General features: G+C 33.3%; 1 protein-coding gene across 8 annotated transcripts in view; it reads right to left on the bottom strand.

Annotated features, from left to right (window-relative positions):
- The window catches only part of GAPVD1 (GTPase activating protein and VPS9 domains 1), an 84,021-nt gene that overhangs the window by 21,466 nt on the left and 37,512 nt on the right, over positions 1–25,043 (bottom strand). The window contains exons 7-18 of one of the 8 annotated variants that reach the window (XM_023494123.2): positions 24,207–24,287; positions 20,004–20,164; positions 15,724–15,853; positions 14,749–14,874; positions 14,063–14,236; positions 12,662–12,802; positions 10,281–10,415; positions 9,449–9,568; positions 7,006–7,083; positions 5,769–6,136; positions 4,164–4,251; positions 3,077–3,157 (exon numbers count right to left, since the gene is read on the bottom strand). In XM_023494123.2, the coding sequence (XP_023349891.1) occupies positions 3,077–3,157; positions 4,164–4,251; positions 5,769–6,136; positions 7,006–7,083; positions 9,449–9,568; positions 10,281–10,415; positions 12,662–12,802; positions 14,063–14,236; positions 14,749–14,874; positions 15,724–15,853; positions 20,004–20,164; positions 24,207–24,287 (1,683 nt within the window). The remainder of the gene's footprint in view (positions 1–3,076; positions 3,158–4,163; positions 4,252–5,768; positions 6,137–7,005; positions 7,084–9,448; positions 9,569–10,280; positions 10,416–12,661; positions 12,803–14,062; positions 14,237–14,748; positions 14,875–15,723; positions 15,854–20,003; positions 20,165–24,206; positions 24,288–25,043) is intronic. The other 7 variants (XM_031954297.1, XM_031954298.1, XM_031954299.1 and 4 more) reach the window with 7 other exon arrangements.

Below are 25,043 nucleotides of genomic sequence, written 5' to 3'. Positions count from 1 at the left end.
TTTCCAGATTGGTAAAAGTGCTCGAGTACTGCTAACATAATTCTCGAGAACTCAGAGTGGCTACTGTAAACATTGGAGGAGTTAGATAAAGGATATTAAACTAAGAATAAAAAAAATATGACAACTCAATGCTACAGAGTGGGAATTTTTTAAACTGTAATAAAGTAAACACATTTATTGGTATTGTATCCATAAAACAACTATATGGGAAAGAGATGGAAAAGATAAAGTGCTATTTCACAGAATCTGAATTGAAAGGGACTCAAATCTCAAAGCCTGTCTAGTTCTTTCTCCACCTAAATATGAATTCCCTCCAAAACATTTATAACAAATGGCCCACAAACTTCCCCATGAAGTCCTCCAGGCATGACAAAATCATTACCTACTAAAACATTCCCTTTCATTTCATTTTATTTATGGAATGTTCTCATGGTTAAGAAGCTATTATTCCTCATGTAGAAATGTAAGCCCTCTTTTTATTTATAGCTTCTTAGATTCTAGAAGCCCATGCCAGAGGAAGACAATCTCTTTTCAGGTCAAGTTGCAAAGGCCAAATGACACACACTACATGTCTATCAGAGAAAGACAAAGCCAACAGAAAAACTGAAAAGGCTTTGAGAACAGGCCCAGTAGTAACTATTTTGTTATAAACTAGTTTTCTATTAGATAATTAACCCACCTAATGTTTAGAGCCTCTACACTGATCACTAGATAAACAACATTTTTGGCCAGAGTAACTCATTAAGATTGTCTACTAAAGCAAAGAGGGGCCACAATTCGCAGGTACTACATTAAAATAAATTCCTAATAAAATTGAACACTTTCCAAAATGTGTTGATGATTCTTTGATGATAAAATGCTTTGCTTTTTAAAAAAGAATACTTCTTGGCTTTTGGTTCACATGCTGATGAAGATTATAAAAATGAAGCACAAGTCCTCTCAAGTGAGATACTTTGGGAAAAGTTAGTGTTAAAAAATGGGATTTGCAATCCCAAGAAAATTATTAAAATCCCAACTTTGCCTCTATACTAAATGTGTAACTTGGAAAAGAGTCACCTAAAGCTGGGGTTCACTGAGGCAGCTAATGGTAGAATGGATAAGAGTGCTGGGCCTAGAGTCAGGAATTTTAATCTGGCCTCAAACCACTTACTAGTTATGTGACCCAAGGACAAGTCATTTCACCTCCATCTCCCTCAATTTCCTCAACTGTAAAATGAGAAGAATAATAATAACACCTTGCTCCCAGGATTATTGCAAGGATCAAATGAGACAACATTTGTTTAAAAAAAAAAAAAAAAAAAAGGTGCTTAGCAAAATGCATAGCTTATAGTGGAGGCTATATAATTGCTTATTCCTTCACTTGATCTCTTCTTTTAGCATGCTTTTGTAAATCATAGAAAGTTAGAGCTAAAAAGGACCTTAGAAATTATCCAGTAAAACCTGCTTTATTTTATACATGTGAAAATTAAGGCCCAGAGAAGAAAGTGGTTTGTTCATAGTCACAGAGCTACTAAAATAGGAAATACAGAACTTAAGTCCAATTTTTCTCACCCCAGGTTACATATTATTTCCACTACTCTCTGCTTCCTGGTATTACTTTGTAAATTACCTATCAAGTCTGATAACCCGTTTTTCACAAAGCAACTCACAATAACACTTCATTTTCCTACTAGCCTAAGCACCAAGAGCCAGAGAATATTCTTTATTCCTCTCATCTAATATAAATCTACAGTTAATAAAATTAAATACCAAGGCCATCAACACAATTTTTAAAATCACTTAACATTTTGTTACTATACATAATTACATGGATATTTAAAGATAGGTACTATGCACAATATTATATAAACTGATGAATAAAGACTATGACTTGGGAAACAACTTTTATAGAATTTCTCATTTAAGAGAATTAACTGTATCCTGATCAATAAAGCAACTATTGATATGACTTACCTAACAGGATGTCTAAATAGTCATTAAAATGGCAATCATTAAAATAGGATTCCACTTGTACCCAGGGTTGATTTTTTCCAATTTAAACTAACCATTTTTAACTTTTAAAAAAATCGTTATAATCTAACACAATAAAAAATTGGAGTTAGATATAAATTTACCCAGATTCTCTATTGCTACTGGAATAAGTTAAAAACTTTCAAAACTCCAGGTTAATTAATTAATTATATAAGTACAGCCTGCCTAACATCACTAAAAAGTTTTTAGAAAATAAACTGGGAAAATACACTGGTGGGGGAGATGAAAAAAAAAGATTTTAACAACAATCAACTTCACAGGTGATTGGGCTGCATGAACTGACAAAGAGGTGTCTCAAGATTGTGATGGGATTTGCATCCAGTATATTAATGACATCACTGCTAGATGACATTGTACAGGGACTCACTCACATTTAGTTTCCCTCATCTGTAGGTTTCATAATAATCACATCAAGTACTATTGCTAAAGGAAAATACAGTCCTCAATAAGATACTAAACCTATATGCAATACAAATTAAGTAAAACATAAGTACATTTTCCTAGTGTTATCTGCTACTTAGGTTGAAATTCCATTATGAAAATTCCAGTTTAACATAATGGTATTACAGTAAGTATGAATATCTTGAAGGGTAAGGTATTGACAAAAAAAAAAAAGAGGGTTCTAAATCTAGGGAAGTCAATTAAATACATGGGCTAAAGACGTGGTGTGGACCTTATTCTTGAGATCTGCTAGGGATTCTCCCAAGAGGGAATGTCTTTTTGAAAGATAATAATTTGTGTTAATGCGCCTAGAGGTTCAGTTTTAGAAATTTCATAATAAATTGAAATTGATGACGATGACGATGATGATGGTGGTGGTGATCTGCAGCAAGAGCATACTAATAATCCACTACAATCGTCTATTAGAAGCTACGGAGCTATGAAGGAAATATTCCCCATCATTTCACACACATACAAATACACACACACACATACACACAAACATACTTTTCTACAGAGATAACATTTATGGCACCCAAGAAAAAGTGTTATGGAATATGTGCTCTGGGAATGAAGGAGCCAGGAAGTCCATGGGTCTACAAACCTGTAAGTGTTGAGAATCTGTCAGGCCCCAGATCATCTTTGTCTTTTTCTTGTTTTTCTTTCTTTCTAAATGGTATAGGAGCTGGAAATTAAATAAAGTCAGTAGTGTGACATATAACATACTGCACTGTACTGGGAAGACAGTAGTCAGTCATTTTGGAGATACTGGTGTGCCAATAGTTCTAAATGAAAGGAGGTTTTAAAAGCTGAAAACCTAAGAAATTCTCCGTGTAAATCCTTTCCACAGACAAATGTTCTTAAAAACTGAACTTGAGTTCTCAAGAGTCTATCTGGAGATTCTTTTACAAGAAAGTATCAATTAAGGGCAACCAATAGAGATCAAGTTGAATCCATTGCACTCTGAAACCTGCCAGGGGAAAAAAAAACAAAATACAAAAACACCACATTCAAAGCTCAGAACGCCATTCTCTCCTCAGCAAGAGGCCCTAATTATGAATGAAAGGGGTCATCCATAGCTCCGGAGTCCCAGGTTACCAAGGGGGAAGCCTGTGAAAGTGGCACCTGTTTCTACTCCTGGTGCATCTCTTTTTCAGGTACAAACACATGTGCAAACTTAAATATCAACATCTTTATCATGCCAAAATGTTCACAGGAAAAGCACATGGTCTCATACAACTCAATTTCAGTCCCAGCATGCTAAGATGTGAGGGATACAGCTTCTCAATTTATTAAGATGAAAAGTTTAAATTTATTCCAGGTATTCAAAATAATTGTGTGAATTCTAAAGATCAATCCCATAATGGGATAAAATCCTTTTTTATTCATTTTGAAAAGTGATATTCCTGTTCAAAATATCTTTAAGTGAACTTCAGCAATATTTCATATTTACACATCCCAAGGCTACATATTCTCCAGATTTATGAGAAATCAATACACTATAGGTCGCAGTAACCTTAACATCCTAAAGCTTTATCTTAACATCCATCTCAGATAAGCCACTTAAAACACATTAAAAGACAAGTTATAATCTAATTCCCACAAAACCTGGAATACCGACTTACTGAAATCAATGAACTCTTATTTCTCTGATCCTAAACTTTAGCACTCTGATAATTTTATGAAATTACCTTTAGGCATAGCTGAAACAAAACGTTTTCTCCACCAAGGTTTGTTTCTGTCTGACTTCTCATCATCACTATCTTTTCGTTCTTCAGTCTGCAGAAAGATTTAGCATTTTATTTGCAGTATAGATAGGTACAAAATATTTTCAAGATATCTATGAAGAATTAAAAAATCCTTAGGATAAGGGTTCACCAGAAAAAATCATTGTACTCTACCTTACATATAAAATTGCACTGACTAAAAATACATAAAGTTTTTCAAGTTTTATACATATTCTGGGATTCCACAGAGAAAGGAAAGTGGATATAATGGGAAAAGCAACAGAGTAAGAATAAGACGTTTCTTCTGGTCCCTCTCTGTCACTAACTTTTTAGCATTATCTTAGCAGAACTACTTTGCCTCCATTTAACTGAAAAGTTAGTTAACATTAATCCCTTTTCCATACCTCATAAAAATATTGTGAGAATTAAATGAAGTTAAGACATGGGAAAGTGTTTTGTGAAAAGTTTAAAATTCCATATAAATTTAAATTACTATCATTAATAAGTGCTGAATTTTGCATGTATGGTGTGAAGATCAGATTTTGGAAAGGATTATAGCCATAAAGTCACATGAGGGTTCTGTTCAAAGAAACTCCGAAGAAATGTAAGCTGAAGCATAGAGAACTATTATCTGCAGCAGCGACAGAAGCAGAAGAGTTCATATGAACAAAATCATGACTCTTGAAAAAGTCCTAGACTTAGTTGTGTATATATTATATCCCCTCCTAGATTTTAAGCTTCTTGAGCATTAGGACAATATCTTGTTTCATCTTTATATGCTAGCATTTAGTGTATTGTTTCATAAACATTTACTGAATTGAATTGTGGAATTACTATCACTTCAAAAACAAACAAACTGCCTAGGGATCCTAGATGTCAGGGTATTTAGCATAATAAGGAATAGTTTCACTAGCTCAGTGGTTCTCTAAAAGTAATCCACCAACCCCTGGGTATCTCCAAAGTCAAAACTAATTTTTTATAATAATATTAAGATGAAATTGGCTTATTAAAATACTCTTCACTTTTCAACTGTGTATCTATGTGAGCCCAGATTTACGTCAACCAAAACAAAATGTCACAACAAATTGAATGAAGCAAATAAAAAAATCTAATTATGTTCTATTATTAAGCCAGATGTTAAAAAGATTTGCAAAAATATGTAAAATAGTTATTCTACTCTTTGTTTTAGAAAATAGTTATTTTTCGCAAAAATGTTATGTTAACATATAATGAATTCATTATTTAAATGAATAAATATCTTAAAATTTAATCAGTTTTAATTTCAAATACAGTAAATGTCAATAAACATAACCAACACAAGCATGGGGTCATAGCCTCTACTTCCCAGCTATTTAGGGTTCTTGATAATATTTAAGAATCTTAAGGCATCATTAGACCCAAAGGTTTGAGAACTACTATCTTGGATCATCAAATTTACTTAATCACAGATATTCCCACCTCCTTGGTCAAACAGACTCCATGTTAGTTTGAGAGGGCAGCAGTCCTACAGGAGGTCATTTAAACCAACAGTTACCAAAACATTGCTCTACTAAATCTGGGGCTCCTCACCTCTCCTCTCAAGGAATCTTTACTAGGAGATGAAGATGAAGATGGAGGTGCAGCCACTAAAGGAGATCCAATGGCACCTGAAGGAAGTAGTTCTCTCTCTTCATTCCCAGGACGCCGATTCCAACTAGGATCACTCATGGGTCTCCGGGCAGAAGACACAATATCAGAACTCCTGCTGCGGACTAATCGCTCAGGATAGGAATGTCTCTGTTTGAATGCCTCTGCATCCGTTGGAATCAATACATGAGAGCCAAAGCCTGGTAGCCTGGCTTCATTTCCTCCCATGGCTCCTTCCAGGATTGGAGGATCAGGTGGTGGGTGTGATGGTCTAGCATAGTGAACTTTTGGCCTTACTACAGCAGAAGCCCCTTGGATAAAGAAAAATTTCCCAACTGATAATACAAATAACATAACAAAGGCTTTCAATTAAAGGATGATGTTTTTCTTTGGGTACAAATAATTTGTAAGATTGCTTGCTATCTTGGTCAGGAGGGAAGGAAGGAAAGGAAGGAGAAAAAAAAAACTTGGAATTCAAAATCGTACAAAAGTGAATGTTGAAAATTATCTTTACTGGAAAAAATAAAATACTATTAAAATGAAAAATATAAAATTTTTAAAAATCTATTAAAGCTAAGAAGCACAGAAAAATTGTAATAATCAAACTTGGCCTTAACGATGATACATGACAAGGTAACTCCTTCAAATTCTCTGTAGAATTGAAGGACTACAGAAGTAGAATTCTACATATAATTTTCAATTTTTTTTCAATGTTAGATTTACTAAATAGAGTTTTTTCCTCTTCCTTCTTTTCCTTTATTATAAGAGATGACTTTCCAGGAGGAAGATGGGGTAGGAATACACTGGAAATATAAATAATACAAAAACAAAACACAGCAATAAAAAAAAAAGTTAACTCAAAGATTCATATTTATTTTCTTCTTTATGATCATTTTAAAACTGTACTACAGCTCTCCTGGAATGCTTCACATTAGTAATTAAGTACCTTGGATTCTTCCAGTAGAGTACAAGTTCACACAGGATCTACTTAGTGGGAAAAGTTTCCAGAGCAGATCTAATAACTATGCTGAATCTATTGTCTCAGGACCAAACTAGCTAAATTCTGAAAGGCTCAGTACTAGAAATTTAGAAGCCAAGTATTTAATTTTTTTTAACAGCTGTTGCTAGACATCAACAAACCAATGAGCTCTAAAGAGGTGAAATAATTTCAATAATTTACCTTCATGTGAAGCTAATGGGTCAAACATTGCAAGCAGAGACTCTGATTGAGAAGGAGGAGAAGTCAGCTGGTGGGCTCCTGCAATACAAAATGAAACGGAGTCAAAAATAAACATATTTTAGCACTTTCAGTTCCCATCCCTGCTCAGATAAATGCTTATTTACTTTCTGGGCACATTTCAGAATTAAATGAATAAAAATTCATAAACAGTCCAACTTCTATTGGCATTCTTTTACCAGCACAGTCTTACAGGAAAATTCAAATACATCTGTGCTTTGCAGACAAATTCTACCAACCTAACTGAAGTTTCATGTAAGAAATTGTCTGAGAGTCTGATTCTTTTTGTACAGCAAAATAATGTTTTGGTCATGTATACTTATTGTGTATCTAAGTTATATTTTAATATATTTAACATCTACTGGTCATCCTGCCATTTAGGGGGGGGGGGGTAAGAGGTGAAAAATTGGAACAAGAGGTTTGGCAATTGTTAATGCTGTAAAGTTACCCATGTATATATCCTGTAAATAAAAGGCTATTAAAAAAAAAAAAAAAAAAAAAAAAAAAAAAAGAAATTGTCTGAGAGCCAATTTCTAGTTCCAATTTCTAGTTAAAACTAAAGGAACTTATCCCATGGATTACTAGGTAATAAATTGTTTTACCCATTTTAGCTGAAATAAATAAATGAATGAATGAATATAAATGAATGAATGAATAGTACATCCACTCTTATGTCTTTCTTCCCCTCTGCCTACATCCACAATACCAGGAGAATGGTAGAAAGGTCCTAAGAACCACATACAGTAAAATAATTTTAAGGCCACCTCTTAACATAACTTTGTTATTATTATGAATGGTTTTTGAAAACTAGAAAAGATAAGCCAGATAGAATGTAGTCAAGTTTTATACTTAGTCTGTCATCAAATTTAGGCAAACTAAAGACAAAAATGGCAAAGCTTAACATGTCATACCATAAAACAAAATGTAATGGCTAGAAATATTATACATACCTTAGAGAAATAGCTAATGACTTGGCTCCGTATAAATATGAGTAATGTTAAAAGAATATGATGGGGGTAGAAAGAAAAAAACCTCCAAATATATAAAATAAATCACTTGCTATAATTAAAATAATTTTATTCTAAAGTTGGCATGATCTTTCTACATGTATTTTAATAAATTACTGTTTTAATATATGAGGAACCAGGCTGCCTAAGTAAGTGTGAACTGGCCCAAGTTGAAAAACAGAACAAGTCAAAGCTCCAATACAGAGCAGCACAGAATCGAGGCCTGTGATAGACCAACCTGAATAGCCACTCTGCTTCTAGCTTCAGTGAAAGAAAAAACACAATTTTACAAAAGAAAAAAAAAACAGAATACAGTCTGTCTACAAGATATGTATTTCAACTGGAAAAAAAAGAGGAACAAAAATATTAACACTTCTTTTTGTGATAGCAAAGAACGAGAAACTAAGGGAGTGCCCATCAATGGAGAAATGACTGAATAAGTAAGTCATAGGATACAAATATGATGGCTTATTGTGCCATAAGATGAAGGGATTGTTTGAGAGAAACCTGGTAAGATTTTTAAAACAAATGCAGAGAGAAATGAGTAGAACCAGACCAATTTATATGATAAGACAAAAACTGTAAAGAAAAACAACTTTGAAAGACAAAAAACCTCTTATTCAGCACAAAAACCATGATTGCAGAAGACTAAACATTCATATCATCACGTGTGAGAGGATGAACTTATACATATATACATACATACACACATACAGACACAGACATATATATTATACAGAAAGTTTTATGTACATGTATGTATGTATGTTACCTATGTACACACATTTTTAACCTGGACAATCCAAAAATCTTGCATGCAAGAAAATTCAAGAATTTTGTTTGACTGCATATTTGTTACGAGGATTTATTTTTATATAAAGAGCAAGTGGGAAGAAAAAAATAATCTTTATTAGTTGAAAAAAATTTTAAGTGGTATTCTCACTGACATAATCAAAAATTTATCATTGGCTAGCACAAATCTGAACTAAAATGTTTTACAGGCAACTTTTTTCTTATTAAATGTACTATTAATAGATACCATACCATTCTCATGAATAAATTCTTAAGGTCTACACAGGTATGGTTTTCAAATCAATTAGGCTGCTACTGAAAAAAACCTGACACCTCTAAATTGAAAAAGACAAAAGAAAATGCCTCCAGAACACTGGAGAATCCCTATAGATTCCCTATAGGGAAATAAAAATAAAAGTCAAACAGAATTAGAAAGCAGAGGGGAAATTATATGGTAGTATATAGTACTACAGTAGTAGTAAAATTGATGATGCAATAAAATTAAATAATGAAATATTTGGAGCACTTGGAACAAGAGATAAATAAATAATATTTCTGCAGACTTCACATACATTTGTCTTTCTTACCATGGACTACTTCATCCATATCTGGACTAGTAACTGAATCTTTGCCACCAAAGTCTGAACTACATTCAGACCTAAGGTCCTCAATCTTATTAGGAATATCCTCAGAAGTTGCACTGATGCCTTACAAAGAAAAAAAATATATATAAACACAAAAGAAAAATATTAGAAATGCCTTTAAATATTAACAATTTCTTCATATGCTGACTAGATCATCTGATTAGTGCCATATAACTTTAATATTTAGGCTTAAGTTTAGTGAAACTAATTTATACAATATAAAAAGAATTAATCTATAATGGCAGAATATAATAGCAAGCTACTGGGTATTTAAAATAATACTATATCACTGAAAACAGTAATAATAATGATATAATAGACATTTATATCTTTCTTGATGTTACAAAGCATTTTACATTGATTATCATCCATATGATATGTGTGTCTTGTATGTACCTGGATTTCTTCATATAATCACAATTCACAATACAAATCAATTTTCCTACAGTAACCACATTAAATAAATAGTACAATTACCCTCATTTCTATTTTACTAATGAAAAAATTAGGTTACGATCCTTTCACTGTATCACATTGTCACTCAAGGAAAACACAAATAACAAGGTGAAAATTAAATGAAAAATTAATTGCTTTAAACACTGAAACCAGGCCATAAGACACCTTAAAAATCACTTTCAATTTGAAAAAGAGATATTTTCCTGATGTAGCACTTAAGTTAAAATAACAAATTGATATCAACAGAAAATTTATTGAAATTTTAAAAAAAAACAAAAAAACCTTAAAATTCTTCTTCCATAAAACAAAACAGAAATACCTGAGACAACACTGAGGCCTGGAGTGCTAGGGCGGGAACTGACTTCCCGGACATCTGTATCATCAGAGGTGCTGCCCAGTCCAGAACAGCTCTCTAACTCTTGTAATCTCTCTTCCTGTTTGAGATCTGGGGCCTCTGGATGAAAAACAGCATGTCCTCATATTAGTGCTTCAGTCAATTCCTTATAGCTTCAATTTCTATAACCCATATACAAAAATGCCCATCTGAGGATTAATGAAACCAGTGTAAATAGATTTCTATATCTGGGCCAGTTATTTCAATTGCTTAGACCATTGTGTTAATAAAGCCAAGGTTACGGATTCCGTTCAACAACAGGTCAGTTAATTGTGCACAGATGAAAACTGTTTCAAGGCAATGTCCCCAATTCCAGCCAGCCATATAAAAACCACATACTGGTACATGTATATTGAACAAGGGTGTGTGGATAACAGGGAGCAAATACATTGTCGCTAGGAAGCAATAATAAACCACACTTCAATGGTATTGAAGTGCTTTCCTCACAATCACTATATAAGAGAGGCAGTGCAAATACTTTTATCACCATTAGACGAATAAGGAAACAGGCCCAGAGAAGATAAGTGACTTGCCAATAGTCACATACCTCATAAACTTTAAAGCCAAGATCTGAACTGAGGTCCAGGGCTCTCTCCTCTATAACATATTGCCTTTAGAAAAACAGCTCAAGCATATGTCACCATAGTCAATTAGAAACATGACCTACTTATAAAAATGACACTGATAGTGTATCTGAATTTCTGAAAAGTATTCTAAGATATTGACATGTCAAAATAAATCAATTGCCTCTCAATTAAAGGAATCAGGCCAAACTTTGAGTAAATATAATTTTACTTAGTATTATGATAACTGGCCTCTAATAAGAGACACAGTATATTTTGAAAGCACAAAAAGGAAAATCTCATTCAATATGTAAACTAAAATACAACTTATAGATTTACTATAATCCTGTATAAAAGTATTCCTGGAGGTTTAATATTGAATTTTAGACTCTAAAAAGGGATTAATTTTTCTATTGGCACAAACCTAACCATGACTACAGGACACCCTCCTACACAGATGTGAAAGACCCTGCTATGCTACATCTTGCTAGACTGAAAGATAGAAGAGAAATTTTCTCATCTTGAGTAATTCAAATAGCAATAGTTTTTTTTTTTTTAATCCAGAATTTGATCATTTAGAAAATACCTGTCCATGATTATTCAAAAGTTCCCCAAACTTTAAAAATCTCAGATTAAGAGCTGGGGGTCATTTTTCAAATTTCACATTTATGTTAAAGAAAATAGAGTTCAGAGAAGAAAGAGAATTGTCCAAATTCAGATACTAATAAATTGTAAAACTGGGACTTGAACTTTAGGCTTTCTGACTCCAAGTCCAGTATTCTCTGTGTTATATTAAGGAACAAAAAACGTCACAAATGAAAACATTTTGCTACAATGGCATAAAAGATATCCAGTTATCCATTCCCTCTTTCTATTTTGCTTCATATTAAAGGCTCTTCACAATCCAGTACCATCCAATCTACGCAGCCTAGTCACATATCACTCCACACTTGGGTCAGTGCAAGGGCATACATGCAGACACATGGATACACAATGCTCCATGTTCCTTCCAGGTAAACTAGACTAGTGTTCGGTTTTCTTCCTCTGTGTCTTTGCTGATACTTTTCTCTATGCTTAGCTTAGCATGCCTTCACTCTCTGTTTCCCTCTCATATTTCCAATCATACTTTAAAACTTGAATAAGAATGCCACTCTGCCATGAAGAAATCTTCCCTATTTGTAATATTCTTTCCCTTGGGATCTCACTTAACACTTTGCTTTGTACTTGTGCTATACATTTAGAATATAACTTATAATAATTCAATATATATTAAGTGTTTAATATATCAAAAGGTATTATTATATGCTAGGTTTAAAAGATAAAAAGACAAAAATAATACAATTCATTTCCTTGAGAAATTTACACTCTACTGGGAGGAAACACTTTGTACAAAGATAAATCAATACAAAGTAAATACAATGGGGGCTGGAAAAAGAGAGTAATAATACTGGAGAAATAAGGAAAGGCCTCATGTAAAAGGAGATACTCAAGCTGAGTCTTGAAAGGAATAATGTCACATATTAGAGTTACTATCTTGTCCCCCTACAACCAGTGAGTTCCATGAAGAAAGGGATCATATCTTGACTCTGAATCTACCTAGAGCCAAGCAGAGTATATTGCACACAGCAGTTGACTAATAAATGTATGTTAAATAAACATACACTCAACCCATGTATTTAAGTACCTTAAATTGATTTCTTCTGTGCAAAGAAAAAAAAAAGGAAATGAGGACAGGATACTAACCTGAGTCACTTGGTAATACCTCTACACTCCAAGCTTCGCTGGTTGTTTCTGATATGGTAGAACCAGTGCAGGGGTCAAGAAGCACTGATCCTGAACCTGGCAGACACAGCAAACTGCCTAACATGTTCTCTGCTGCCGCACCTGTACAACCAGTGGGGAGCAAAGGGTTAACAAAGGTCTGGACTGAAAGAGCAGTGACAAAAGGAGAAAGACCCAACACAGCCTTACAAAATTCTTGAGCCTATATGCAAGGGGCTAAAAGAAAAGGAAGAATGTTTTGAATCATAATCACCACAAAAAGCAAGGGTTTGCTACTATAAATCATGGCAACACTCAAATTCAATGGACTGGTTTCCTATTTTTCCAAACTTTCCTCTCTTGGAAGTGAACACACATCATTCAAGTCATTGTGGCCAGCTGCCAATATAATTGATTCAGGTATAAATGCTCCAGCTTGCAACATCTCTCTCCACATACACTCCTCTACAGATAACAAGAGCACTGCAGAGACTCCAAAAGTTCAAACTAAGAGACTCAACCTCAGAGGAACACATTGGCCAAATAAGCTTTCTTCTGGCACCTTAGCGAATGATGGAGTACACAGAGCGATAAAATGTATTTGCAGTGGAATACACACCTCTATAGCAGTCATTCAACTGCAAATATAGCTTACTGCTTCATATATTCCAATGCCAGGAATAATACTCCTTTGGCATCTAGAACAAAGTAATGCAAGACTAATTAAGAAATCTATTTACACTATTTAAAAATACACGTAAAAAGACTCAATATTACTGCATAGCTGTATTAAAACATAAAACTAAAAGAAGTTCCACAATTTTCAACTCAGTATAATGAAATAATTGTTCTAACTTCAGTTCATATGGGGAAAAAAAAAATGACCATTTTTAATATATGGCACTGATACATTAATACATTGGTAGATAAATTATTTTCTAAGAATAGGCATATCACCTTTTCAAGCTCAACAGCACTTTCAGAGGTGAATTAATTCTTTCTGAAATTCTCCATGCTGCATATTGCACTGGAATTTACAGGTATAATTCCATACTTAGAAAGAGTTAATTCCTCTCTCAATGACCTAGAGTTTACTCTTAGAAGAAAATTAGTAAAAATAAACTAAGGACAGATGCCAATTCCTAAAAATAAGAGCAAACTACAGTAATTCAGGAGAGCGGTTATCCTCTTTCAGAATGAAGTATAGGAAAAGGACAATCTTGCCTATGTTTAAATAAATAGAATAAAACGATTCACTTCAAAATTAAATTAGCACACAAAAATACACTTTACCCTAAAATGTGACACCTATTAGAACAAAACCATGAGGGAACAACTACATAAATATCAATAGAGAGCTTACCATACACCCTTATCAGTTACCTGCAATCTCTTGTAATCGATCTTCATCAATGTTGGGATCAAAATCACTGCCCAAGACATCTGTGCTCCAGGTCTCACTCACTGTTTCTGAAATATCCCGATCATCTGTTAGCCCCATCATATCACGAATTTCAAATTTCCGTAGTTTATCATCGAGGTTATCTTGTGTTGTAGCTGTCAAAAATAATGAGAAGTCCCTCTTTGTTATAAAATAGGTATCTACCTAGCTATGGGCAATTTAAAAGAGTCTTTCTCTGAATTACAAGTTAGAAACGTTTGGGGATTTTTTTTTTAATTTACCTTGAACAGTTTTAATTCGTGAAAAATATATTAAGGTGAGCCTACAAATTTTACTTACTGACAAAATTGAATGCTTGAATAAAGAAGGAAATAGCCAAAGAGGAAATTAAGTTTAACACTTATAATGTAAAGAAATTTTTTAAATTAAAATTAGCATGTATTTATTTATTAAAGCAAATGCAAAGCAATGAAAAAGGTCTGACTTATCAGAGTCAGATTCTGGCCCATTAAAAAGCAAAATTACAATCTGATTCAATAAGTAATTATCAAATATCTACATTGTAAAAGGGCAGTTGAAAAATAGAAAACAAATATGTATCATGGTCTCTGGCCTCCAAAAACATAAGATTATTTTTGTAATTTGCAGATGTTTGATAATTTCTTACCTTGTTCATGTTCCAAAAGCTGTAGAGCTTCAACTCCATTACTCCCAGAAGGTCCTGCTCCAAGTTCTGACACAGATTCTCCTTCCAGGTCCAGAGAAGATACAGAATTAGAACGATTTGAAGGACCTATAGAAATTTTTTTTTTCTGTTAGTGATTGCCTTTAAGCAAGACACATTTCTGAACTACATAAAAATTTTAATGGTTTAATAAGTGATTAAAATCTGTCAAGATACTGCTCTGAGAATTAAGTTGAAATACTGAATCACAACTTCAAAATTCTTTGGGGTGGCAGTCTTTTTTCTGATTCAAAAAAATGATCACAACTCCCACTCCCAAAACTAACCATTCAATTTTTTCATGCATATTTCTACTGTATGCTCCTGGATAATGAGGTATCTTAAAGGTGCAGTGCAATCTAATCACTCTTTAGTCACTTATATGTCAAATGTGATTGACAGTACAAGCGTAACAAAAACAACCAGAAACAGTTTTATCACACAGAGTTATGATGTTTTAGCTCTAATTTAGAAAATAAGTAAAATTAAATACAGAAAAAACAATAAAATAAAATTTAAAGCCATAAACACTATGGAGACAAAATGCTGGCTTATTTGTTTGTCCTAGTTAGACATGCATCATTTATATACCTCTAAAGGAGTTATATTGTCTAAAAGGCAGATACTTTGATCTCCATCAATATGAAATACATAAAATTGCCAAAGTCTGGCAACAATATTCAGATTTTAATGAAGTGAGCTTAGTTTTCTTTTTTTCTCATTTCAGCTTTTTATAAATCATATAAAATTTGCATATCAAAATTCAAATATTTATCTCTAGAGTTAATAACACAAAGACAAAGATTGCATAAACATATGCACATATGCATAAGAAAACATATTTCTTAATAAAGCTCCTTCAAAGAAAACTACAAAATCTACTTGAATTACAATTCCTGGAATAAAGTAACCCTTCACCTTCAGATATTCCTTCCAGATTATCACTGCAGAGGGAAAAGCGCAAGGTTTTATCAGGTTTACCGTGGAGTTTGGTTTCATCAACAGGGACATCTCCTTGTCCACCATCTGAGAGCTGCATGTTTAAGACCTAAGAGATAAAAGTCATTCTGGTATTGAAATTATAACAATGAAAAGGAGAAGGAATTTTTAATAAACAATAACAACAAAAAACCTTCCATTTACATAGCTCTTCAAGGTTTACACTTTCTTCTAATCAACTCTGAAAGGTATATAATGTAAGAATTTTTCTACCTATCTATACTAAGGATGAAGAAACTAAGCTCACAGAGGTAAAGAAAGATTCAAGAGCCACACAACTAATAGGCATCAGAGCCAGAATTTCTAGTGTCATCAAACTTTGAATTTCAGGGACTGTTACAACCCCTTTTCTAACAGACAAGGAAATTTAGGGGAAAAGTGATTTGCCAATAGTTTACATGGATAGTGGGTAGCAAAGCCAGAATTCAAATTCAAGTCACAATCCTGCATTCTTTCCATTACACTGCAACTCACAATCTTCTAATTTCAACTTTAGCATTCTTTCTACTACATATGATACTACTTTAAGATTTTTGTCTTAATTAACTAAATAAATTTTCAAAAATTTAAGAACTTTTCAGTACTACTTTCTATATATAAAAATGAACTTATTAATTATTTTATGAACACTCAACAATTAGTATCTCTAAGGCAGGAAATGAAACCCTCTAACTTCCCTAATAATCTTCATTAGAAACGAGTATCAACAGGAAATATGGACTCTATGACATTCCTGAAGTTTTACTTCTGGGAAGGCTGAGATCTGACTCCAGGGATACTGCGCTGCTGCTGCAGGGCTTTAATCTATGGGGGACCTCACTAATTCTGGCACCAAAATGTAAGACTCTACAAACAAATGACCATGAGGCTTGCCTAAAGAAGAGCATACAAGCTCAAGTCAGATAAATGGAGAAATTAAAGCCTCTGTGCTGATCAGGCCCAGAAGTGGCTATGCCAGTTCCAATCTAAGCAATCCAGAAAGTCGCTACTGTTCAGTTGTTTTGGTCAAGTCTGACTCTTCATGATCCCAGTTGCTCTTTTCTTAACAAAGATAAAGTGGTTTCTGACTTCCTTTTCCAGCTCACTTTACAGATGAGGGAAGTGAGGCAAACAAGGATTAAATGACTTGTCCAAGTGTATGGAGCTACAAAATAGCTTAGCTCAGATTTCAATTTAGGAAGAGGAGTCTTCTGGACTACAAGTCCAAAATCTATCCATTTCTCCTTCCCCCACCCCAGCTGTGGGAACCAGAAAGACCTAATGTCAAAACAGATATATAAATACAGAGAGTTCTTGCTTTATGTAAATTCACATTATGTGAAAATGTACAGATTTGCCAGATAAAACATTCAAAAAAAAAAGAGTATCAAGATTATAAATTAGCATGAGAATTAAGAGCTAAAATAGATGAGAATGATAAAGAACTGATTGAGTCTTATGAAAAATAACTATCAAATGAAGATCAATTCAGCTCCTACTTGCAAAGACTGCAGAAAAAGAAAGGGAAACTGTAACCTGAAGTCACTACCCAGTTAATAAAAATTAATAAAAAATTAGGTAACAGAATAATTCACCATTTGAATTTTTTTCTTGTATTGAAAAGATGGATCCAAATACTTTTAAGAGTTTTAAAAGTTTAAAGAATAGTTAAGGATAGCATTTTTTGCTATTGTCAGATGTGGAGGGAGAGGAGGGAGAAAGAGAGCCATTATCCAAACACTTCTAAATAGCTTCATAAAAAATGTGGCACAGCCACTGAAAAAGGCTGAGTGCAGTGAGTAGGGAAGAAGCAACATACCACATATCTATACTAATTTTAATGTGCTAGTATTGTACATACATTATAATTATCTATCTTTTATAAAACTGTTTATCATCAAGGTACAATAATATGTCTGGTTTTTAGAACATTTTGTGACTTGTGTAAAGGTATTGCTTTGTGTATGCTTTTGTTATGTAGGCTAAATGAAGTAGGTGAGCAGAGGCAAATTCACTATGTAAATTCATTATGTAAAAATCACTTTACATAGAGGTCTGTGGAATGGTTCACTTACATTAAGAGAGCTCGGTCTATGAAATTAAACTCTCAACAGGAAGGAAATAACTGAGCAAATGTTTTTCCTGTACTCCTCTTTTTTAAAAGAATAAGTGCTTAGATACCATAAAACTTTTCCAATTTTTCCTTGGAAACAGAAAGCATTGTGATTTGATGTGAGTTGAGTTTGCACTTAGATTTACAGAATCTGACCAAATATGAAGGCTCAATATATTACTGTTAACCTCAGCTCCTAATCTCTATATGTTAATCAAATACATTATAAAATATCTTATATTTGTAAAGCATTTTCAAAATATTTTTATTAGTTCTCACCACAAGCCTCCTGACTCTTCTTTGAATCAGATGTCCATTTTTTTAAATATTACATGATCTTTTCAAAATCAATCAACACAATAGAGGTACAGCTAGAATTTGAACCAAAAGGATCTTCTTTTCCAGGCAAATGTTGGAAATATGTAGGAGGAAGAATACCACTGTATCTCGTAAAATAAGAACTTTAATTCCAAAAAAAAAGGTCATTGTGGGCATCTACATTTAAATAACCAATTGCTAATAGTTTAAGCACTAGCATGTTATAATATCAAATATAGTTTAAACAATTACATTGGAGAATCTTCTAAGAAGTCTACTTAAAAATATATTTGTTCATTTTCTTTATCTGCAATAATACATTGCTACAATGCTTTAAGTTTTATAAAATGCTTTCCTTACAATAAGCCTCTTAGGTAGGCAACATATAAGTCCTCATTTTAGAAACAGTGAGACTGAGGCTCAGAAAGAACCAACTTCCACATCCAAAATGCCCTGTAAGAAAACTCAGCAATAAAAAAAACCACCAGGCAATGCATTCCTCTTCTGTTGCTATTCAGTAGTTTTTCAGTTGTGTCCAATTTTTTGTGATCCCAACTGGGGTTTTCTTGGCAGAGATACTGGAGTGATTTGCCATTTCTAGATCATTTTAGAGATAAGGAAACTGAGGCAAACAAGGTTAAATGACTTGCCCACAGTCATACAGCCAGTAATGTCTGAGGCCAGATTTGAACTCAGGAAGATAAGTCTTTCTGACTCCAGCATTCTACCCACTGTATCATCTCGTTGCCCTATTCCACTTCTAGACTTCTCTAATTCTTTAAAAGTTGGTTTTTTTTTTCTAACTAGAGCCTTAATTTATCCTTTCCTAGGTTATAGAAACTCATATTAGTGAACAAGTATACCAGTTTCATACAAGCCCAGAGACAGACCATTTCTTCCTAAAGACCAATCCAGTCAGTTATTTAAAAGGTCATCCTCACCTATAAAAATCACAAATCTTTTTTAAGTGTAATAAATTCTCCCCTCCCTCCCCCGAGGACAATAGGGGTTAAGTGACTTGCCCAGGCTCATACAACTAGGAAGTGTTAAGTGTCTGAGATCACATTTAAACTCAGAATCCGGACTTCAGAGCAGATAGTCTATCCACTGCACCACCTAGCTGCCCTGGATAATAAATTCTTAATAAAAATTCATGACTGATATGCTTTGCCTGCAAAAAAAACCAAAACAAAACAAAACTTTTTTTTACTTATTTATTCACAGGTTTACAGAAGCTTGAAAAGGACACTAGTACATTTAGAGTGATTTCAAAAGATGCAGTTGGTAGAGGAGAACGAACGCTCGTCTTGAATCAGAGAGATTTGCACCAGGCCACAAAGCTAGAAAGTCACAGAATTAACACTCAAACTCAAACTTCGGCCTTCCACTGCTAACATCAGTACCTCTATTTGCTATATTTATAAAGCATCTTAAATTGTCAAAATCAACAAAGTAAGATGCTTATAATAAATAATTCTTCATGAAGCATGCACCTCTTAAGGAAAATAGATGTGAAAATAAAGAATATAAAACAATTACATAGCACAGTGAAAAGAATTTGGAGTCAGAAAACCTATTTCAAAGTCTAGCTTTAATACTAAGTGACCAAGGACAAGTCATTTTACCTAAGAAATTCAATTTCCTATATAAAAAGTGATAATAATTCAGGATATTTTACAGGATGATTGAAATAAGAGTATTTTGTAAACCTAAAAAGCACTACAGAAATAGTAATTTTTATTACTATAAACCTTGGGACTATACCTAATATTCAACAAAATAGTCATACCTCATTTTCTGACATCATGCCTGGAGTAAGCTGTGGACCTGTCCCCAAAGAAATGACCAATACTTCTTCTGGCTGCACTTCCGGAATTGTCTCTTGGGGAAATCCATCATGGTCTGGATGCTGGTCAATTAGCATATTAGTACGACTTCTGCTCCGAGTTGCTAATAAAAAATTTCAAATACAACTTTTGAAGAAATTTTTTAAGTAATATAAATGGCTCACAGATGAGTGAAATTTTAAAATAACATAAAAGGTTCACAAATAAAAAGTCAAAATAAACTTAATATAGAATGCTTGCACATGCACAAAAAAAGAGTGGACAAACTACAGAATATAGCTTATGGATGACATGAAAGTAGAATTACCCTGATATTCTTTTCAAAACATTACTGACTCCTTTTTCAAGATTTTAACTAGAAACTTCTAATAATACAAAATGGAATTCAATATTGAAGATCCCAGTACAAAAGATATACTATCTTAAATAGTAAACCTAAAATATGAATTCATCTCATTTGAAGCACTCAGTATAATATTACTACATAATATAAATTATTCCTATTATGTATTAGCCCCCTATCATGCCATAAGCTACCATGACAGCAAGGCCCAAAATATCACCAAGAAATATAATTTGATGGAAAGAGTATTGGACTCAAATTCAGAGAATCTATATTAAGATGCCAAGTTTGCTATTCCTACTTAAGTAACTTGTATAAAGTCATCTTCCCTCTTTAGGCCTTAATTTCTGTTATATGGAAAGCAAAAAAGATAGAATAGATGATCTCTAAGTTACTTTGCAATTCTAAACTATCACTATGTCTTATCTCAATTCTGTATTCTCCCTATGTCAAGCATAGGATTCTGAACACAGCAGGTGATGAATAAACGTTTGTTGTCCTGAAATGAATATTTTGTTTCACAGTCAATATGAATATGGGATGGTAATAATATCCTTGCATCAGGTTCTACTTACTAAAATATGAACATTAGCTTCATGTAGAAATTGATAAATAATTCAGTTTTTACAATGGACAGAGCATTACATATTGGGTTTGGAGGCATAAAAAGATTAGATGCAGTCTAAGCTCAGACTCTAATAGAAGAATAAGGTACAAACATAGATGATAATACACAAGAATCCACGGTAACTGACTTAAAAAGGTACAGATCAGAGGACTATTGAGAATATGAAGGGGAAGATCATTAACTAAGCTCTATTACACAAATGAGCTAAACTTTAGCTTAAATAGTATTGTAGAAAAAGAGCATTAAAACTGGAATCAAAACAAGGTTCATGCCCTGATTCTATCCCATTAGCCCTGTGGCCATGGGCTAATAATTTTATTTCCTTTAGATTCAGTATTCTCAGCAATAAAACTGAAATAATGCATGCATTATTCCCAAGAGGAATTGTCAGAAGATCATATTATAAACTGTATAGAAGCAGAAATTTGTAAAACTACTTTTTCAAATTCAAATTCAACAAGAATTTGTTAAGTGACTATAGCATGCCAGCTACAGTCACAGCCAGCAAAGATTTTTAAGAACAACAAAGTCAGTTCTTGCCCTTAGCAAGGAGGGATGAATAGCATCCTAAAAACTAAGGGAAAAGATAAAGCCTTTTGTAGGAGGTGGTCCATAAGTTGAGTCTTGATGAATTTCAGAAGAGGGATGTATATATAATGTTTTATATGAGAATACAGGAACCAGGCCTGTTTGAAGTATTTTAGAGAGTAATGTGTAAAATCAGCTTGAAGAGAAAATAGAGCCAGATGTTAAAGTTCAGAGCACTAGCTCTGGAGTAAGGAGGATCTAAATTCAAATCTGGCCTCAGATAATTACTAGTGATTCAAGCAAGTCACTTAATCCTGATTGACTCCTTGCAAATTTGGAGTGATGCATTTTTAAAAATATCAAACAGATGAATTTCTATTTTATCCTAGAGGCAATAGGGAAGCACAGAAGTTTCTTGGGAATATCAGAAACATAATCAGATCTGCATTTAGTAATACATTTTGGCAGCTATGAAGAGGATGAAGTGAAAAGTGGAAGAGACCTCAAAGCAGGAAGTTATCACAATAATCCACATTAGTAGATAGCCTACACAAAGATAGTGGCTGTATGAATGGAGGGAAGGGATGTAGTAGAAACAAAATCAAAAGAACCTGGTAACCAACAGGGCACAGGGGGCAAAAAGGCATTAAGAGTTAGCAGGATGGGGCAGCTAGGTGGTGAAGTGGATAGAGTACCAATCCTGAAGTCAGGAGGACCTGAGTTCAAATCTGGCCTCAGGCACTTAAGACTTCCTAGCTGTGTGACCCTGGGCAAGTCATTTAACCCCAATTGCCTTTAACAAACAAACAAAAAAAGAGCAGGATTCTAAGGTTGCAAATCTGTGTAACAATTGGGATGCTTAAATAAAAATCAAAAGGAGGGGTGAGCTCAGAGGAAGAAAAAGTGCTGCTCTGGACATGTTGACTTTTTAAATGCCCAAAGGAACAGCCATTTGGAGATGTCTAGTAGGTATATATGATAGAAAACTAAAGGTCAAAAGACACCTGACTGTTTAGATTTAAAGGTAATTTACACAAACATGACAGTTGAAATTCATGGGAGTTAAGAGACCAAGAAGGAAGAATTTAAAAAAAAAAAAAAAAAAAAAAGAAAGGGGCCAGGAAAGAGCTTCTTCTGTTCCTCTTTCTTCATAAATTCTCTCAGAGGATTAATCTAAGCCTAAAAATATAAGCAGGAAATTTTTTACAATGTCTGAACTTAAAGACTGTGCTTTCTGTCCAATCCAAACCTACGGGGATTTGGCAACTACTCCTTTTTCTTTTTCTCTCCTATAAGCCAAAAACTGACTACCAGTACATCAAGTAGGCTCCCAGAACTCAAACCAGGATCTACTCTGCTTCTTGAGTTGATGAATCCAATGGCTCTTTTGGAAATTACTGGTCAATACTATAATGTAATCATAGACTATTAAGAATTAGAAGTATTTTTGGAGATAATCTAATCCAACTTTTACTTAAAGCAGAAATTATCTCTACCATATTACTGACAACTTGTTACTCATCCTCTGCATGACTATCTTTGTTGATGGGTAATTCACTGAAATTGAAGGTTTAGAGGATATCAGATGTCAAACTTACAAACGTTATTCTTCGCAAGGTAACTCAACTTTTTTTTCCCTAAAACCACTTTTTTTAATAAAATTAAACATAAGTAAACTATAAACAAACAAAAACTGCTCTTCCAATGCTTCTTATGTAGTATACTGAAACACAGACAACTGGAAAAACAAATATTTTCTAATATCCCTTTGCTCAACAGCTAACCTTACTTTCACCATAAAATGTAAGGGAATAGAAATTAAGAAGAAAACTAACTTAATACATTGCCATCTACATTCACAAAATTAAATATAATCTTTCTGTCAAATGGAAACAAGATTTTTGCCTATTCATCTGGGCTTCAAAGTGATGAACTAAGAGCAAAAGGACAGCTACAGAAAGACAGATTTTGCTTCCATTTAAGGAACATCTTTCTAACAAAGAGAACTATTTGATTGGACTACCTCTGGAAAGAGTGGGATCATTTTCAAGCAAAACCTCAAATGACTTCTTAAGAATTGTGGAGAAGAGATTTCTGTTTAAGTACAGGTTGAATCTCTGAAATTCTTTCTATATCTAAAATTCTTTGAAATGGTTTAGGTGTAAATCTTAGTGAAGGGCATAAAAAAGCACTTTCTATTTCAAATTTCGGAATACTTAATTAGCCAAGCAAATCTTAATGGTATTTCAATTTAGGATATAGCCTTTGTTAGAATTTAATGTTATCTAAGTAAGTTCTGTCTCTCTTACATGTATGATGTCATAATGGTAAATAATAATTATTTTGTAAGTAAAAAATAAATCTTGCCATTATCAAATTTAAAACTTGCACTACAAAAAAAGGCAAGTTCCCCTCTGATTACTTATTTCACAAAGGACAAAATAAATACAATAACATAGAAAAATGAATTCAACTTAAATACATTCCTTAAACCATATATGTGAACTTTCAGGGACAAATGCCACAAGGATCTTAAAATATTTAAATCTCAAACAGCCATTTACACAAAAAGATTAGCACATGCACATAAAGCATAATTTTGTGAAATACTTTTTTAAAGTAGAAGAAAGAGAGCCTATTACCCACCAAATGGGGTTACTAGAGTAATGTGAGCTGTGAGATTGGTGGCTGAGGGATCCCATGCAGTGATGGCTGCTAACTGTTGTCCTGGGGTTCGACAGCATTAAACAGAAAGAAAATCAACCATTTGAACAACAGAAATATTTTTAGAATGTGAAATAAAATGCAATGACCTGATATAAATTTCATAAAAGACTTATGGGGAAACACTTAAAAAAATTTTTATATTAGTTTTAACCCTAAAATAGTTCCAAAGTACAACAAATGAAAATTGGTACACTGAAATAAGCTATGAAAATGGTTAACTCCAAATGAATAGACATCATTTCTTTCTTCCTTTTTAAATATTCTAATCTCACATAAAGTACTAATGCAACACAACAATATAATGGAAAAATTAGGCAATCCAGTTATATACTGCAAATTTCACTGCTTAGCTATACTATTATCTGCATGACATTAGGCAAATCATAAAATCATTTTCTTCATCTGTAAAATATAACATTTGCTCTACAAATATAAGCAATCATTATTATTATTCTACTTCAGTAATTTTCTAATGCTTCCTTGCAACTTACAAAATTGATGTCAACACAAACTCCAGCAAGGCCAAACATGGAAGAGGCTCAAAAATGGGTACCAATAACAGATATGTATCTATTATCTTGAAGCTTATTACCAAAAGACTGGCCATCAGGAAATGATTTTTTTTTCCTTTCCATAACCATAGTGGCTCAAGAAAACAGTCTACTAAAATGTTTTCAGGTTAGGATCTACATTGATAAAAGTAAAACTCAACACCAGTGTTTTAAAATAAACTAATAAAATAAAAAAATTACTTTC

Source organism: Sarcophilus harrisii, chromosome 2 (genome assembly GCF_902635505.1).
Source record: "Sarcophilus harrisii chromosome 2, mSarHar1.11, whole genome shotgun sequence".
NCBI lineage: Eukaryota > Metazoa > Chordata > Mammalia > Dasyuromorphia > Dasyuridae > Sarcophilus > Sarcophilus harrisii.
This window is presented reverse-complemented; position numbering and strand designations above follow the sequence as displayed.